Source organism: Peromyscus maniculatus, chromosome 2 (genome assembly GCF_049852395.1).
Source record: "Peromyscus maniculatus bairdii isolate BWxNUB_F1_BW_parent chromosome 2, HU_Pman_BW_mat_3.1, whole genome shotgun sequence".
NCBI lineage: Eukaryota > Metazoa > Chordata > Mammalia > Rodentia > Cricetidae > Peromyscus > Peromyscus maniculatus.
This window is the reverse complement of record NC_134853.1, coordinates 58,870,079-58,888,855: the sequence shown is the minus strand read 5'-3', so window position 1 is coordinate 58,888,855 and position 18,777 is coordinate 58,870,079. Positions and strand designations below refer to the sequence as shown.

General features: G+C 37.6%; 1 protein-coding gene across 7 annotated transcripts in view; it reads right to left on the bottom strand.

Moving 5' to 3' along the window:
- The window catches only part of Rngtt (RNA guanylyltransferase and 5'-phosphatase), a 214,470-nt gene that overhangs the window by 3,272 nt on the left and 192,421 nt on the right, over positions 1 to 18,777 (bottom strand). For 5 of the 7 annotated variants that reach the window (XR_013049046.1, XM_006975303.4, XM_015994201.3 and 2 more), the window contains one exon: positions 515 to 638. Coding sequence is in view for 4 of the 7 variants with exons in the window: in XM_006975303.4 (XP_006975365.1) it covers positions 515 to 638 (124 nt within the window). In the remaining 3 variants the exon portion in view is untranslated. Of the gene's footprint in view, positions 1 to 514; positions 639 to 16,661; positions 16,952 to 18,599; positions 18,700 to 18,777 lie in introns of all 7 variants that reach the window. The other 2 variants (XR_006069341.2, XR_013049045.1) reach the window with 2 other exon arrangements.

Here is an 18,777-nt window from a genome sequence, read left to right as displayed (position 1 = left end):
ACTACCCCTACTATTAGAATATCTTATAAACTCAAATGAACTTGTGGTGTTCCTCATGAAAACAACAAACTCTTCTAAATCTCCAAGCATTCAGATTATACCCAAAGAACATTCTGAAGGACAGCAGGGTAGTTTTTGTTTTAAAGTGGTTTTCATTTACTTTCTCTTCATTGTTTGTAAAGTTATTTTAGGAACTGGAAATTACATTTTCCCTTGCTAATTTTGTTTCTTACCATCTGGCAAACAATGGCTTCAATAGTTTTGAATAGATCAGAAATTGTCATGGTTTTCACTGTTGCTGTCATTCATTAAATTCAACTGGTGTGCAGCCACCACCACCCTACCTTCTTTTGCCCTCTCAGGCACACAGGGAGGACAACTTGCAATTACTAGAGATTAGCAAGGTGCTGGCTTGACTGTCTCCCTCAGCAAGCAGGACAGCACCAACAGTCCAAGTGGGTTCTGACACCATAACATTCTGTAGCTGAAGGTGATAGCCTCTGTTCATACTCACCCATGGCTGTGTTGTAGGCATTTGGGAAACTTTTGTCTATTCTCTGTCTCATAAAGACCCAGCTGTTGTTCTCAAATTTGCATTCTATAATTTTGTTGTCGTACTGTTTTAGTTCTTTTGTCACCTGTTTTAAAAGAGAATTGATGAAAATATTTAAATCATTTGAAAGGCTTTTTGCTTCCACTATGTGACAGACACATTAGGAAATGCCAAAAACACCTCAGTAACTCTTCAAGCAGAGCTCTTTGTCATCTGAAGTGTCTAATCAAGCCTGAAGATATGGTGCACACTCCCAGTACACATGCTCATGTATCTGACACTTCAGAGTTGTGAAAATGGCTGTCAATATATAGCAATTAAAAGAAGCTAAGCAGAAAGCTGCCACTTCTGGGCCAAATGCAAATATGTTACCATGGGGACAATGTCTGCAATCCTGTCTGTGTTTCTCTGGCTTTTAGAAATTGAGTACACTGCTTAGGGTTCATCAACTTTCAGAAAGATCATACCATTTAAATTCCTATGCCAAAACTCAAGAAATTGTCTTTATTATAGGTAAAAGGGCTACACACAGAAAATAAACACTAGCATCAACTTCAGGCAATGTGCTTCCTAAACTTTAATTTTCAAGCAGTGATAATTAACCTAAACCTACTCCTTAGGGTATTTTCCCCTTTTCATCTTTTCAGAGAGTATGGATTTAAAGAGGAAACTACTTTGACTTTAGCTGGTGTGTTTCTTGGCTTCTTTACCTTAGATGATTGAATATGGATTACAACATACTCTATCAAAGCCACCAAGTCTCCATGGTAACTACGGTAACTTTTAAAAGATATTCCATCAGGCTGAGAAGATGGTTTTCATAAAAGGAACCTAAGCTTATCTTTGCACTTTTCCAATCAAATGCCAGTCATGGTAATATTTGAATTCTGTCTTCATCCTTCAGAACTAACAACTCTCTCTCACAATATGGTAGATTGTAATCACTAAACTTCATTAGCATTATTTGAAATGCTTCATTTTCTGCCCACATATTCACTACCACCTAGGAAGATGAAAGGATGCGAATTTTTAAAAGCTGCTTTCAATTCACAGATTAGGGAGGGCGTGTCTTCATAAAAACTTTCAAACTGTCTCCCTTCCCTCTAGGTAAGTGTTGATCGATCATTTGCATTTTCAACAGGCCTAACAACAGGTCGAACAGGGCCAGAATGTTTAGCAATCTGGCTCTGTCACTTGACCTCCTGATAAAAATAATGCTGTTTAGCAAGCTAGTCAGTGTGTCCTCAGATGATCCATACTCTAGTCTCCACCTCCTGACTTAGCAGGAGTTCATCTCCTTTTACTTTTGACTCAGCACTCATATGCAGGCACTGGGCAACTCATTCAGTCTAGGCAACTACTTCTGGGTATGCCATGTGGAAGACTGAACAGAAGTTAAATCTCTAAATCTCTCAAAGTCTACATTTCTCTAATCTTTAAAAGCAAAGGACTTTCCAATATACTAGGTCATTGAAAGTGCCTGATACAGAGTAGGAAATCAGTAAAAGTGTAACTAAATAGATAATTTTAAGAAAGCCAACATCCCGTCTTAACCATTTTAAGGGCATAGTTTAGTAGTATTAGGCACATTCACTGCTGTATAGTGAACTGCTCCAGCTTGTGTACCTTCCAACCCTACAAATTTGCACCTCCTATATACCTAGATATTCCTGTTTTCTGCTTGTGAAGTTATACTTTTTCTACTTTATACATTTCAAATAAGGAGGACTACATAGTATTTATGTTTCTAAAGCAGTTTATTTTGCTTTAGCATAATATTCTCGGGGTTCATTCATATTACAGTATGTGACAGAGTTCCCTTCAGATTATATAACATATCATTATAGACATGCATTACACTTTCTTCAGTCATTCATCTGTTAATTGATATTTTTTTTTCTACCACTTTGCTACTGTGACTAATGCTGTGAGAAAATAGCGATACAAGTATCACTAGGAGATCCTGCTTTAAATTATTTTGGGCATATACCCAGGAGTGAGATTACTGGATCATATAGTAATTCAAGTTTTTAATTTTCCAAGCAACTTCCATACTACTATCCAAAACAGTTAAACCATATCATATCACTAATAGTGCATCCTTTGATGCTAAGCCATCCTGACAGGTGCCAGATGTTATGACACTATGGTTCTTGGCTGCATATGCTTAGTGTCTGTATACCTTTTCTGGAAAAATATCTATCTAATCCCTTTGCCATTTGCAAGGTAAGTGTGTGAAAGAGGGTCCTACTTTGTAGCCCAGGCTGCCCTTGAACTTCTGATGTCCATCCTGGCCTCAAATTTGTGATCTGACTTAGCCAAGTGCAGGGATCAGAAGCCGTTATCAGCATGTCTATCTACTTTTGCCTATTTTAAGAAATACTTTCACTAGCATTTGCTTAACTATAAAAATTAATGTAATTCAGTCAGAGGTTTTCATTTGTGCATATGACATAATTGACCATAATTTCTTCTCCCATTTTCTTCTCTTGTCCCCTCAGTGGACTACAGGGCAAGAGATCTTAAGAGATTTCCTTTTACTTTGATGTCCTCCCCCCCTGGATTCTACATAAGAAAAAACTTGTCATGCTTTTTTTCTATTTACCTGAATATATATTCATATATATATGAATATATGAATACATACATATTTAGTTTGAGCCATTTATTATTTTAACATGGTATATATAATATAGCACAATTAAAAGAACACAAATTTAATAGATACTAATATTTGAATGACAAAATATTTTAGTTATTTTGTACTCTTTCATTCATATTGGTGCCTATATTTTTAACCAAGGATTTGATATTGCTAAATTTTATGTCTGGGCATTAAAGCTCATCAGACAATGTTTGCAATTCTTTTCTTCCATTCTATAGGTTACCTTTCTGCTCTGATGGTGATAAGCAGGCATTTTAAAGTTCGATGTCCCTGTTTACTTTCCATTTTGTTGACTGTGATTCTGGTGTCATCCAACAAGTTACTGCCAGATCTTTTCCTAAAGTGTCCCCAGTTTTGCTTGTTTTTAATCCTTGGAGGCTCAATAGTTTAAGGTCTTATGCTTCAGTTTTTAATCTATTTTGGAGTTAATTTTCTTAAATGGTATAGGGCAAGGTCCATCATCTTTCTTTTGCAGGCAGATATCCAGTTTCCTCAGCTTTCCCTGCTGTGCAATCGTGACCTTGTGGAGTATCATTTGTCTATAGGTTGAGGACCTATTTCTGGACTCTCTATTCCACTGACTGCTCTAGCTGCTTTGCTATTATTTGAGCTACAGGCTTCCTATATAGTTCAGCCTGTCCTCAAATTCATGATTTTCCTGTCATAATCTCCCAGGTACTATGAGATCACAGGTGTGTGCTAGCACATCTGTCTTTTTTGGGGGGAGGGGTGAGGAGGCTGGGGCTTTTTTGCTAGATCCTGTGATCTACCTGTCTGTGTCAATGATGAAGCATGCTATTTAAACCACTGCAGCTTTGCAGTAGGTGCAAGCCATGAGTGTGAAGCCTCCAACTTTGCTATGTATCAACTATGTAGAATCCCTTGAGGGTTCACATGAATTCTAGCATAGCTTTTCCCCTTCTGCATAAGATAGTTAGGGTTTTGACAAGGTTGCATGACATCTGAAGGTTGCTATAAGTTCTATGGATATCCTTAGAACATTATCTTCTGATCCATGATTACTCAATAGTTTCCCCTTAGTTGTATCATCTTTTATTTCTTTTAACGAGAAACATTGCTTATTTTCTTTAAGCAACTTTACAAGTAAACTCACTAATGGAATCACGCTGAAATGAAAAGGTAGACTCTGAAAGCAGCTGTCAACAAAATTATATCTTTGGCATTTTAGAAGAATGTTATCTAGCTTGCTAGTCAACAAGTGCAACTTGTTCTTTTACTGGCTAGCAATTGGGAGTTAAGTATCATATAGCTTATCACTCTTGTGTTCTAAGTTTCAGACTTGTTTTAAATTGATCTGACTATATCAATTTAAGCAGCATTATTAATTATCTACTGTAGCAGCTGCTTGGCCAAGTATTAGCAATCCGGCAAAATCTTTCCAAAAAAATGCATGTACTTGTCACTAATAACTTAAATTCATGTCCATATTCAACAAGAAATGGTGCTATTCATTCATTATACATTATATTCCCGCTACAAACAGGCTGTTAAGGTATACATTTGATTGGATGATACATACACTTAACTGGTAAAAACAATATCTTTCACAGGTATACAAACTAAAGTTTTCACTAATAGTCTCATAAAAAAATGAATGAGGTACAGAGGAGTGACTTAATTTTAGTTTCCCTATTCATCTTCAGTCAATTACATATATCATTACTGACTAAAAGAGGATTCCTGTCAGTTTTCTGTATCAACTCTGCTATATTAGCTTGAGTTAATGAAGCTTAATAGTAAAAAGAACAAAATATTTATAAATTGGAATTTCACACTATATCCATTATTATATTAAATTGATTTAATAATCTGGCCAGGCAGTGGTGGCACACACCTTTAAACCCAGCACTCGGGAGGCAGAGCCAGGCGGATTTCTGTGAGTTCAAGGCCAGCCTGGTCTACAGAGCGGGATCCAGGACAGGCTCCAAAACTACACAGAGAAACCCTGTCTCGAAAAAGAAAAAAAAAAAAATAAAGAAAATGATTTAATAATCTGAATGGGAATACACGAACAAATGACAAAAGCCATGCTAAATGTTGGCAATTTGCACAAAGTGTGTGAAAATAGCTCTATTTCTGGTGGTAGGACAGGAGCTTGCAGATAGCTGCCCTGCTGGGTGGTTGTATCAAGTGAGCATCTTAGAGAGTGGCTTCTGTTTGCTCTGAAGCCATTAAAAACAAAACAAAATTACCCATATACCAAGAAGGCCATCAGGAGTTTCTACTTTCTTAACATTTAATTTGGAATGACTTTAGATTGACAGAAAAGTTGTAAAGGTGACAGGGGAGAGTTCCTATTTTCTTCTGCCACTTTCTATTGGCGTATAGCTACTAACTCTAAAAAATTTAACATCGGTATAACATAAAGACTATCAGGATTTCTATGTCATTATCTATACTAGGACTCAATCCAGAAAACCACTTGGATTTAATGGTCACATATTAGTTTCTCCCAACCTGCAGCCGTTACTCAGACAGTCCTCAGTTTTTTCATTATTTATTTATGCTCCGTAACCCAGGCTGACCTCCTATCATGGTAACCCTCCCACCTTAGCCCTCCCAAGCACTGGGATTACAGGCATGAGCCATCCATCACACCTAGCTCCCTGGATACTTAAAGAGTGTCAGTTAGACATTTCAAGAATGATGCTCAAAGTACAATTTTTTTCCTGGTGTTTGCTCATGATAAAGAATTTCTGGGTGTGGCAAGGAGTGCATTTTTGGTCCTACCTACACTATACTAGCTCACTGTGTTACTGGTAACAGTAATCTGATTAATTAGTCAGGGTGGTTATTTGCCAGGTTTCTTATTTCTTCTCTATTGGTTGGTGTGAGTCATGTTTCTAGTCCCATTTATGAAAGTCTATTTCCTGGAAAGAAGTTATTAAAGATATGTGGGGTTCAATTATTTTACTTATTTTTTTCAATTTATTTATTTTTATTTTATGTGCATTAGTGTTCACCTGCGTGTATATCTGTGTGAGGGTGTTAGACCTCCTGACACTGAAGTTACAGACAGGTGGGAGCTGCCATGTGGGTGCTGGGAATTGAACCCAGGTCCTCTAGAAAAGCAGCCAGTGCTCTTAACTGCTGAACTATCTCTCCAGCCCCCTATTTTACTTCTTTTTAAACTTCATATGTATGGATGTTTTTGCCTACATGTTCATCTCTGTGTACCATTCTGTGCTTGGTAACAGCAGAGATTAGAAAAAGGATCAGATCTCATTGAATTGGAGTTACAGACGGTTATGAATGACCATGTGGATACTAGCAATCAATCCCAGATCTTCTGGAAGAGCAGCCAGTACTCTTAATGACTGGGCCATCTCTCCAGCTCCATGTGGAATTTATTAATAATACAATTTACAAATTTCTTGGAGGATACCTTCTGAGGCTATGCAAATATTCCATTTCTCCAAGTTTCGAACATTGACTTTAGCACTCATTCATCCACAAACTTGCCTACAGTGATTACAGTGAAGTGTTGCAGGGGACTTTTCTACTTCCCTCTTTCCTTATACACTAACTATAACTAACCAGACTTCTGCAAGGAAAACTTCCCATTTTCCTCTAGTTGGCTAGTGGGACAGACTGTAGATTTTTTTTTAAGTGATGGTTTATGAAGCACCATCTTCATTATTTTGCTGCTCAACAACTCCAAGTTTGACCAGAGGAATCTCAGGCTGGCTCCTGCTTATTAACTTGTTTCCTCTTTCAGTGGGACCTTACAAAGACAAAATTACAGTCTAGGCTATACTAAGGAAGGCCCACCACTGTTTGTTTTGGCCACAGAGAGAGCGAAGGGCAAGGACTTGGGGAGGAGCACTGCCACTGTGAATGCTGGTTCATACTTGGAGGTTTCCCCCACCTTCAGTGGAGTAAAACTAAAGTGGCCACCTTTTCTTTTCTAAAGACAAAATTCTACTTCCTGATAATTCAAGTTTTACCTCTAATGCATAACATAAGGTGGATTTTAAAAAACATCTCAAGAAAATTAACTAAAAAGTCCTGGTTTTATTGGTCTTCATTCACTTTTTAGTATTTAGTCAGAGAAAATAAAAACAACTCAGAAATGAAATGCTAAGTTTTCCATGTGGTACCAAGAGATCTGAATAAAGCTCACTTCGAGAACTACTTCGTTAGAGTAGGGCTGTGAGAGGAAGGAAGACACTTGGAAAGCTACTGTTTTAACAATCCAGAACCTTTAAAATAACCTCCACTAACTTCTATTGTCACGTGGGCCCCTAGAGTGAACTGCTTTGAAGTGCTGGGCAGCAACAAAGCAACAGGGGATGTATCTTCAGGAATGATGAGGTCTTTCAACCAGGCCTTAAGCCACCAAGAGTAAACAATTAAAGAGCAAGAAGTTAGAAATCCCACTTAGTTTATCTTGAAGTCATTACAGACAGATTATAACTTAAGGATATGAAATTTACATTAAACTACAGTTTAATACCTCCCAATAAACTCAAATCATGCTTATTATTCAAAATGCAATCAACTGGTATATAAAATAATTGGACAGGTCAACTGCAACATGATAGTGGTTTCTTTTTTCTTTGTATCTGCTGATTTTCAATGTTTCAGCACTATGTATGTTTAATTTTATAATTTTAAATAATAAAATCCTAAAATACACTGTTTTAGTAAAAATAGTAATAATATTCAGGCTAGCTTTAGAAACAAAGGTACAAAAAGCAAGAGGTAAACAGTTAACTGGAAGACAATTCATAGCTCCCAAACAGCAATGAAGACCAAGAGCTATACCTGTAAGGATTCTGTCCTTATTACATCATCAGCCTGCGACGGCGTCCCAGCCTAAAAAGCAGATGGGCTCTCTCTGTACTTTCACGCAGAGAGGTCTCTGTCCCGTGTCCCCCTTCCCCCCGCCCTCTCCTTCTCCTAATAAAGCTCTAAAAAGGTAACCATGGCTCATGATTCTTCTGCCCCTGCAGTATGTAGTGCCAGCCACTAGTGCTGTATACCCAGTAGCCGGGGCCAGCCATGAGCGCTGCTCTACCCCTTCAATAACAACTTGCAAGAGAACACATGGAAGTTGAGGTAACTCATAGGGAGCTGCAGCAATGCAGAGAAGCTGTGATTGTTTTAATGTTTTAGGGAAACACTGTGACATATGCTTGACATAATGCAACCATGCAAATTATTCATCAGAAGGGATACATTTTTTTAACCAAGGGTCCTTGATGTATTAGATCTTTGCAAAACTGAACTGTTAGAAGTTATTTTGATAAAAAGAAAAAAACAAGAACTATATAAAAAAATCAATGTGGAATAGGATATAAGAGTGTTGATATTTGACTCCAAGGCTTGAGACATTATTTCAATGCATGCTATGTTGCTTGTGTAGAACACAAAATGTTTAGCTATCTCAATCTATCTGCTAAATAAATGGGGCTATTAGGTATCTTAGTTCAGTGTCTGTGGGAATGTGAAAAGAGAAAGTGGGATAACCTCTGTCTTCAACTATTTTTCTTCATCCTTTCCCACATCCCAAATCTCTAAATCTACTTAGCAACTTACATACAGAATATAAGGGATGTACATTCTAATATGAAATTCTAATGTACAAGTAATAAAGTAGTTACAAACACTGCTTTAGATACTGAGACCATGGCACAAAATGAGATCCTATCCCTTCATCCAGTTCACCCACAAGTCACTGGTTTCCTTCTTGTCTCAGTACTTGCTCTAGAACAGACCCTTGGGGAACAGTGATTACTAAATGCAAGAGGTCCTGAGCCTCAGCTCCTCAATGAGCTAGTACTGCTGACAGCTGGCAAAAGTAAACCAGGGCTAGGGTGTAGCTCCACAGCTGAGAACTAGCCCAGCATTCCAAAGCAGAGAAGGAGACAATAAACCAGGCTGCAGAGAAGGCTCAACAGTTAAGAGTGCCTGCAGCTCTTGCAGAGGACTAGAGTTCAGTTTCTAGCACCCATATCAGGTGGTTCACAACCACTTCAAACTCCAGATCCAGGGTATCTGTTGTCCTTTTCTGGCATTAGCACATACACAACAACCAGCCAAACAATCAAAAAGGAAGCCAGAATAATCTTTAAGTCTGTTCATCTTTCCCTTCTTCCCGCTCCAAAAGTTGTCAGCTTTAATGTTCTCATACAGACACACACTGCACATTTGTGTTCTCTACTGCTGACTGTGTCAGGTGGACAGGAGGCACCACAGGCTCCCCTGTTAGTAATGGCAATGAAGAACATGTAAAGGGCAGGCAGAGATAGACTGGATCACTTGCTTTCATAGAATTTATCCACTGAGCATTTGGAATATGTCAAGCATTATAAATCATTAATCAATACTGATTAAACCACAATCTATTTGTTTGTTTTGGTTTTACTCTGTGGTCCATCCAGGCTTGCCTGTAACTACACTGCCCTCAAACATGCAGAGATGGTCTTGCCCCAGCTTCCCTAGAACAGGTAGGTGTAAAGCATTACACTTGGGCCCGCCGAGTTTTAATCTTAAAAGGTAAGGTAATGCTAGTGCCCTTTCATAGGCAAGTCTTACAATGGCTCCAAGAATTACAGAGCCCGAAAGCAAGGATCCAAAGTACAAAATAAAAATAAGAACTTTTTGAAAGTTGCTTTTTCTCATCTATTCTGAGTTTTAAATGCCCATGATAACTTGAATAAGATGGCCACCATAGGCTCATATATTTGAATACTTGGTTACCAGTTGGTGGAACTTTTAGAGAAGGATTAGGAGGTGTGTCGCTGTTGGAGAAGGTGTGTCTTTGGGGGCAGGCTTTGGGTTTCAAAAGTCTATGCTATTCCCAGTTAGCTCACATTTGTGAATGTGTGCTCTCTCCTTCCCTCCTCTGAGTTTGTAGAAGATGTAAGTTCTCACCTACTGTTCCAGCACCATGCCAGCCTGCCTGTTGCCATGCTCACTGCCACAATGGTCATGGACTCTGTGGTGGGTGTGAATAAGATTAACCCCCACAGATTCATATATTTGGATACTTAGGGAGTGGCATTAGGAGGTATGGCCTTGTTGGAGTAGGTGTGGCCTTGTTGGAGAAATATGTCACTTGGGGTGGGCTTTAGGGTTTCAAAAGTGTCTCTCTCTTCCTGTGGCCTGCGGACCCAGATACAGAACTTTTAGCTACTCTCCAGCACCATGTCTGCCTACACACCTCCATGCTTCCTGCCATGACAATGATGGACTAAACCTGTGAACCTGTAGTTCAACCCCAATTAAATGTTTTTCTTTATAAGAATTGCCAAAGTCACGGGTGTCTCTTCATAGCAATAAAAACTCTAATTAAGACAGACTAACCCTCTGAAAAAAAAATGAGGCCCCAAAATAAATACATTGTTTTATATGATGCTTTGTTCACAATGTTTTGTCATGGAAATAGAAAAATAACTAAGTAAGATACATGGGAATAGACTGGGAGAGAGAAAAGCATGCTTCAAATAAGTGATGAGCAATGGATCCAAAGACCTATGGTAAAAGCTTATGTAACTTAGTATACTAAAGGACCAAAAGGAAGACAACTCAGAGTATACATGTGTGAGAAAGGTCACCTATAAGCCTTTGAGGGAGTTTCAACACATTCCCAAACTTCTTACAGCCTACAAACTCCATTCCATATACTTGCATATTCTAGTTTCCTATCTGATATCATTTGGTTTTGTTTTGATTTCCTTTGTAATAAGGATAAAACCTAGGGCCTCAAGATTGCTACTTACTCTACCATAGAAATATAGGCCTTGCCTCTCTTTCACATCTTTATTTGAACATTCCAAAGACTTCTCAAATCTAATATGTTCAACTTGTCATCTTCTTCCAAATCTATTTCTTCTTGTCATTGTCTAAAATATGGCAGCATTATTCACCCAATTCATGACAGAAACTCAGATGTCCTGTCTCTTCCTCTTCATTTTTCCTTATATTCAATCCATTAGGGGGCTTATTATAAAACAACAACAACAACAACAAAACCTGTTTTGTCTATTTATTCTACTACCCTAGTTTTAAAATTCATAGTCCAAGTCACTGCTGTCTGACAAATTGTCTCCCCATCCCATCAATTTTTATATAAAGCTAGATTTACTTAGAAAAATACAAACCTAATTATAATTCCTTGCTTAAGAGAAAATATCTACCAGACTGGAAAGAGGGAATTACATTCGTCATGATTCACAGATGGCAACACTTACATAGAAGGAATATTTAAAGAGGTCTTAAGAATGGTAAGTTTAGCAAAGTTACAGAACACAAGGATATAGCATACATAGAAGTCATATAAATATCTGAACACTAGAAACTACAATCACAAAATACTTAAATATAAATCTTAAAAGTTCAGCTGGGTATGGTAGTAGACACCTACAATCCCAGTTATTCAGGAGGATGAGGCAATAGGATTTCTGCAAGCTTGAGTCTAGCCTGAGTTACATAGTTAAGACCCTATGCAAAAAAGGAAAAACAAGATTTGAAAACTGTAGCATCTATACACTGTCGATTACAAAATTGTCAGTAAAAGAAAAAAAAAAACGAAAGTAAATAAATGCAGAGATAAATTCATAGATTGAAAGAGCCAATACTGGTGACATCACTTATTCCTAAAATGATCTACAAATTCAACACAACCACAAGGGAAAACCTCAACAGAATTTTTTATTTTCCTAAATATAGAGTCCTACTATGAAGCCCAGGTGGGCATGAACATAATGATTTTCCTACCTCAATCTCTAAGTGGTCAGATTTCAGGCATGTGCCACCATGTCTGATTAGAATTATTATTAATAGACACTGACAACCTAATTTTATATGAAAGCCAAAGGAACTAGGATAATCAAAATAATTTTTAAAAAGAACAAAGATAGAGAAGTCATACTAACCTCAAAGTTTAACACACAGGCATAGTAATCAAGACACTGCAGTATTGCTCTATTAGAAACTATTGACTATATAGAACTACAAACAAGCTATTCCAAATGAGCTCTCACATTATCAGAGGTAGAAAATGTCAAATGGTACAATCATTTTGGAAAACAGTTTGGCAGTTGCTTTGTTCAACTCACACCACAAGAACCAGCAACCTCACTCTTAGGTATTACCCAACAGAAGAGAAAGTAAAAGTTCACATAAAATTGTATGTTTTAAGTAGATTTTTTAATAATCAATTTAAGTATGAACCAAGCCTGGCATGGCTGTACATGCCTGTAATTCTAGCATTTGATAGAGGAAGAAGAGCAGGAAGTTAAGTCATTCTACATAGTCATGGTTAGCCTGGGTTATAAGACTATTTTTCTTAAAAGAATATATCCCAGCATATAACAAACATAACTTTAGCATAGCACAACACAGGAAATAACATACAGGCCCTTCATCTGGTGCAGATAAACTATAGTAAAATTATACAATGAAATATTATCAAGAAATAAGATCTACTGGTAAATATAATAACATGGATGAATTTCAAATGAAATGTGTAAAATTTAAGCAATGATACTCTGAAAGCTATTAAGTAAATCATTTCACAGAACATGGAAAAAATAGTTACAGAAATAGATTAGTGGTGGGGCTGTAGAGATAGCTCAGAGGTTAAGAACACTGTTTTCCAGGTCCTGAGTTCAATTCCAGTAACCACATAGTAGCTCACAACCACCTATAATGAGATCTGGTGCCCTCTTCTGGCTTGCAGGCATACACGCAGGCAGAACACTGTGTACATAATAGATAAACAAAACTTTTTAAAAAAGGAGCAATAGATCAGTGGCGATGAGCTAAAGAGAGAGAAGTGAACAAGGACAAGGGAGTATCTTGTGAGAATTTTGGAGAGAGGGGTAAACTGCTCTGTATACTGACTTCAGTGGTACTGTATCCTAGATGCACGTGTCTAAACTCACGAAATTGTATACCAAAAAGAAAATTTATTATAAACAAATTTTAATGTGAATTAAAACAAAAGAAACTTAAACTTTTTAGTGATTAAAAACACAAATAAATTAAATCATATCCTCTGTCAATGGCTTCCCCCTTCAAAGACTAAATGAAACATCCCCATACACCATTCTGACTTATATATTATTATAGCGCACCATACACTTTCATCTATACTGCACATCACTATCTGTAAATTAGTTGTTCATTGTTGATTTAATATGTACACTAGGATGACTAATAATTACTGCTGGTATTGCGTACTGTTCGAAGTGCTTTATAGAAGTTGTTTGAATTCTCACAACTCTAGGAAGTAGGCCTTATTAGTAGTCTCACTTTATATATAGAAAAACAGGCACAAAGAATTTATTAAGTGTTTAATAGACAGTAGAGAAACATGTCTACAAGATTCTTTAATATCATATTTAATTTAGGCTGTATAAAATCCAGAGAAATTCTAGATTGAAAACCCAAAGTCAGAGAATTAATATAGTTTGTATAAGAATAGAGCTAACTTGTTTTATTATCATAATTCAAATTCTTGGGCTGAGGGTGTGGTAAAGTACTTTTCTGGAGTGCCTGAAAGTCTGGATTTGATCTCTAGCACTGAAAGTAAGTAGGTAAATAAAGTAAAATCAAGGACTTTGTGTATCAAAAATTTGTACTTTTTTCCTCCCAGGAATCTAAGTTCTAGGTGGAAAAGATAATACACTCTTGGGCAGTTTTACTTCTGACATAATAAACTGTATTAACTAATTACTTCCAAAGATAACATTTCACTTGGGAAAGTCTGTAGGCATGAGTGAACTGCTCTGTGACTGATGAAGGCAGTGGACAGAACACAGTGGCTGAGCCTTTCCTTTTCTTCCCAAGTATATATCAGTTTGACCTGTATCATTTCTACTGTTTGCTATTCTACATGCAGCACTACCAGAAATCATAGCAAATTACAGGATTTCTCAGTCATTAAGGATTTACAATAGGTTAATTTTAAAATGGGCTGCATCTCACAGCTGCAAAGCTTTTGTTTGATTTTTAGACCAAATGAGAAGCCATTACTGGAAGAAATGACCTTCCAATGGGAATGACTAGCAAAAAGAAAAGATTCCAGTAGAGACAACAGGCATCTCGGCCAGGTAAGGTTAGTGAGGTAATAGCAATGGTTCAGTAAATAGAGTGTTGAACTCTATGACACAACATTGGCTCCCTATCTGTGTAGTACTGAGCATGATGAGAATTATAAAAAGACCATGAATCCGTTGCATGCTGAAAATAATAAAACAAATAAGCAAGGAAAGCTTTGCCTTCTAAAAATAGGCTACAACACAACATGCATATCTAACACCTTTTTCTTTATAAACAACTATAAGTATATTGACAGGCCTATCTGATCTTACTTGGTTTTTAAAGATATCTTTTGTGAAATCAATATATATCATTCACAAAGTACAGGATGTGAAGGTGATCTGGCTTTGACATCTGTCACCCCATTGCTTGCCAGGACTGATTTGGCTGATCTGGCTGGTTAGGCAGGTGTCTTCAAACTCCCTCAGTGCCCCAAGTATATCTGCCTAAAGCTGAGTATGTGGCTGGAGAGGACGACCTTCCCCAATAGAAGATGGTTCTTTGGTCAAGGGTATACGAATAGCTATGTTTCACTGCCAGAACCTCCAAAGACACTATCAAGTATATTTGCCATATTGAATTTGATAAACAGTCTATCAATTGATTTTATTTATAATTTTTCTATGTACAATATATTTTTATTATATTCTTTCTCCTCCTTCAATTCTTCCCAGATCTGCTGCACTGCCTACCCAATTCATTCTCTCTCTCACAACATAAAACTAAAGATCAAAACAAACCACCAATAAGATTAAAAAAAAAAAAACATAGAGTCCCTTTTGTGTTGGTCAACTACTCCTGAGCATGGGGCCTGACCTACAGTGTGGTTGATATGCCCAGTGACATTCTATGGAGAAGGCAAATAGCTGAAGGATGGGACTTTGTATCCATTTCCCCTTCTGAGTGCTGGAATTTTGTCTTGTTTGAACTTGTGCAGTTTATTTTGTGTGCTGTCACACTCTGTGAGTTCATATGTGTATCAACATTGTGTCTCTGGATAACACAGCTTCCTCAAGAGTCATTAACCACCCATGGCTCTTACAATCTTTCTTTCTGCCTTCTCTTTCACACAGATTTCTGAGCCTTGAGGGGAAGGCATCCCATTTTAGAGATGGGAGCTCCAAAGTCTCTTATACTCTTACACAAAATGCTCTTACTCTCTGTATACTTGTGGGTCTCCACATTAATTACTATATACTGCATGAAGAAGCCTCTCTGATGAGGGTTGTGTTATGCACTGATATATGGGTATAGCAATATGTCATGAGAAGTCATTTTATTATTGTGTTCCTTTAGCAGAATAATACCAGTGGGTTTTCCCACAGGCCATATTTAATCTGAGGTTCTTGGCCACTTTAGCAGAGTCATATATAGATTTGATCTCATGGAGTAGGCCTTAAATCCAATTAAAAAGTAGTTGGCTACTTCCAAGACATTTGCACCACTATATTTCGCAGGTAGGTCACAGTGTTTGTAACTGGGTGATAGTGATGATTGCTTTTCTCCTCTAGTAGTATGCAAAGTACCTTCCAGTACCATGAATGCTAGTTAGTAGGAGTAAAGCTTCTAGCTGTGTACCAACTCAATTTCTCCATGTTTGATGACATAAGTACATGGTGTCTTCAGCAACATGCCTTACCATCAGGTTATGAAGGACAATCAATAGCACTAGCAACAGCTGAGGCTGTTTGGCAGGGTAGGGAGTGGTGGTGTAAAGGAACCCCTTTGGACAATGACTCAGCAAGATGTAACCCATTCCTGGCACACTGTTTCCCTCATTATATTGTGACTCTGTTCAAATCACTTTCAAATATGTATATATTATAGGAAGCTTCTATAGTAGTAGGTTTCCATATAGCTTTCCCCAAAGCTTTTGGGTTAGTTGTCCTTCCTCATATCCCCTCCTTTATCCTGTTTTCCTATCTCCCTCCACATTTAATCATTCTATTCTAGCTTCTCCTTCACCTCTTTAAAACACTATATTCTAGTCAACCTTTTTGGAAACACCCCCCTACCTCTGGCCCCTGAGTAGCTCTACCTAACCTCTGTGGTTATTCTAATTGAAACACGGATCTAAAGCTTAAAAGATAACATCATATATAAGACAAAATATTTGTCTTCCAGGATCTGGGTTACTTTACTCACGATGACTGTTTCTAGCTCATCAATATACCTGCAGACTTTACATTTCCTCCCCCCTCCCCATACACCCCCACTGCCATGAGGACCAGCCACAGAGGAAGGGGAGCCACAGAGTCAGTGAATTAATCACTCAATTTGACTTTTCTATCTGAGGGAGTAAAACTTAACTCTCTGGGGATGGCAAAAAAGGGAAAAACATATACACACACCAACATGTCAGGTTCTCACCTAGGGTGTTAATGAATGGCAAGCCTTCAGCAGGTCAAAGAAACTGAAGAGGAGATGAAGAGCAGGTGAACTACTGGACAGATAAACAGACATACGGGGATTTTTCTGGGGGCCAGAGCCTAGTTCTTCATTTTATTCTTCTTACTGCTGCTTGCTTTACTCTGTTCTTCTGATGTTTCTCTTTGTCTGTCTTGATGTCTTTCTTCTAACTTTCCTTCTATGTCTTTCCTGATGTTTTCTTTTCTCGTGTCTTTATTTGTCCCCTTACAGCTTACATACCCCAGTAGAATCTTTCAAGCAATAAAAAAATTACAGTGTGGTTACATTCTATTTTTAAGTGAATGATCACATTGAATACAAGTAAAAAAAAAAAAAACATGTTTTCCATATCTCTTACATGATTAATCATTTTACATATTATAGGCGAAAATAAGTTGTCCCAAGAACCCATGTACATTCACACAAAAGCAACGTGTTATAGTAACAGTATAAGTAAGCAAGGTATTTTTCCTCAGCCACATCTTTTGCTGGCAGGCTGCATTTTTTCAGTTACAAAGAAAAAACCAATCATTTCACTATCTCAAAAGGTAATCTTAGAAGAATCACAAATCTAAACTTTTACATATGTAAAAGAATCAGTCAGCTCTATTTTAAATCCTCAGGGTGCATACCCACTCATCAACAGTTTTTTTTTTTTTTTTTTAATATCAGGAAGTTGAGGGCAGAAATGGGTACAAGGAATTAATCATCATCTTTGATCACCAGCCAATCCTACCAAGAAAGGCACATCAACCAACAATAATTGGGCTGCTTTGTTCTTGTTCTCTGACCTTAATGAGTCCCTCACTCAACTATGTGCCTTTTTAAACTTTAGATTGTTTTCCAAGCTTTTCTACCTCAAAGCCATTAACAAAAACACCTTAACCTAACCTTAAGTCATATTTAAAGCTTTGTTTTAGTTATGATGCAGACCGAAACCTGTGAACACATCTCCTAACATTAAGATTAAAAGAACTTGAGCTAGCTGGGCTTCTGGGACTCAACTGTTTTTCTTAATCATTAACCTAGGTCACAGCCAATATGGCTCCTCAAGAGAAACTAGCTTCGTGACATTTTCTAGTTCTTATTTTCTATCCTCTGAAGCTCCTGCTTTATCAGGGGTGGAAGCAATACTATATCTTCCTTTTAACCATATTAGTTTCCCTACTAAGCTAACCTCTATCATAATAACTTACTATATTTATTAAAGACCCTCAATCATCAAAATTCTATTTAAACTAACACTATTATTGTATAAAATCATTGCTTCAGTTAAACAGTACAGCTTAGTAGGAAATCATCTTCATAATAATCCACAGGTAAAAATGTCCAGTAGAACAGAATATTTCCATGAAATAATCATAGCACATTAAAGGCAGTGGAGATCTCCCCATACCTATTCATACCATGCCAGATACCAGAGAAAAATGGTAGTGGCAAACGTGCAAAGACACAACAGTAGCAAGGACATTCTGGGGCCAAGGTTCTTGGAGCCTTGCCTATCTGAGATTCACCCATAGGAGCTTTGCTTCCTGATGGGCCAGCTTCCCGAACTTTAACTGCTCCCTGCTGCTCCTCTGACACAGCCACCAGGACCGTGGGCCCTTTTGGAGACAGAATAGCACTATTTAGCTCTGGCTATCCTGAAATTCACTACATAGACCAAGCTAGGCCCAACTCAAGAGATCCACCTGCCTCTGTCTCTAAATTGCTAGGATTAAAGGTGTGTGTCACTATGACAGACCCAATTTCATTTTTTTAACAGATGAATAATATTCCATTAAGTAAATATACCACATTTTCATTATCAATTTGTCTTAAGAGGTTTCATTGCTGTGAATAAATGCCATGACCACGACAACTCTTATAAGGGAAAACATTTGATTAGGGCTGGCTTACAGTTTCAGAGGTTTAGTCAATTATTTTCATGGCAGGAAGCATGGCAGCATGCAGGCAAACATGGTGCTGGAGAAGTAGATGAGACTTCTACATCTGGACCCTAAGGTAGCAGGAAGAGACATCCCCACTTGAGCATCTGAGACCTCAAAGTCTATCCCCCCTCCCCAGTGACACACTT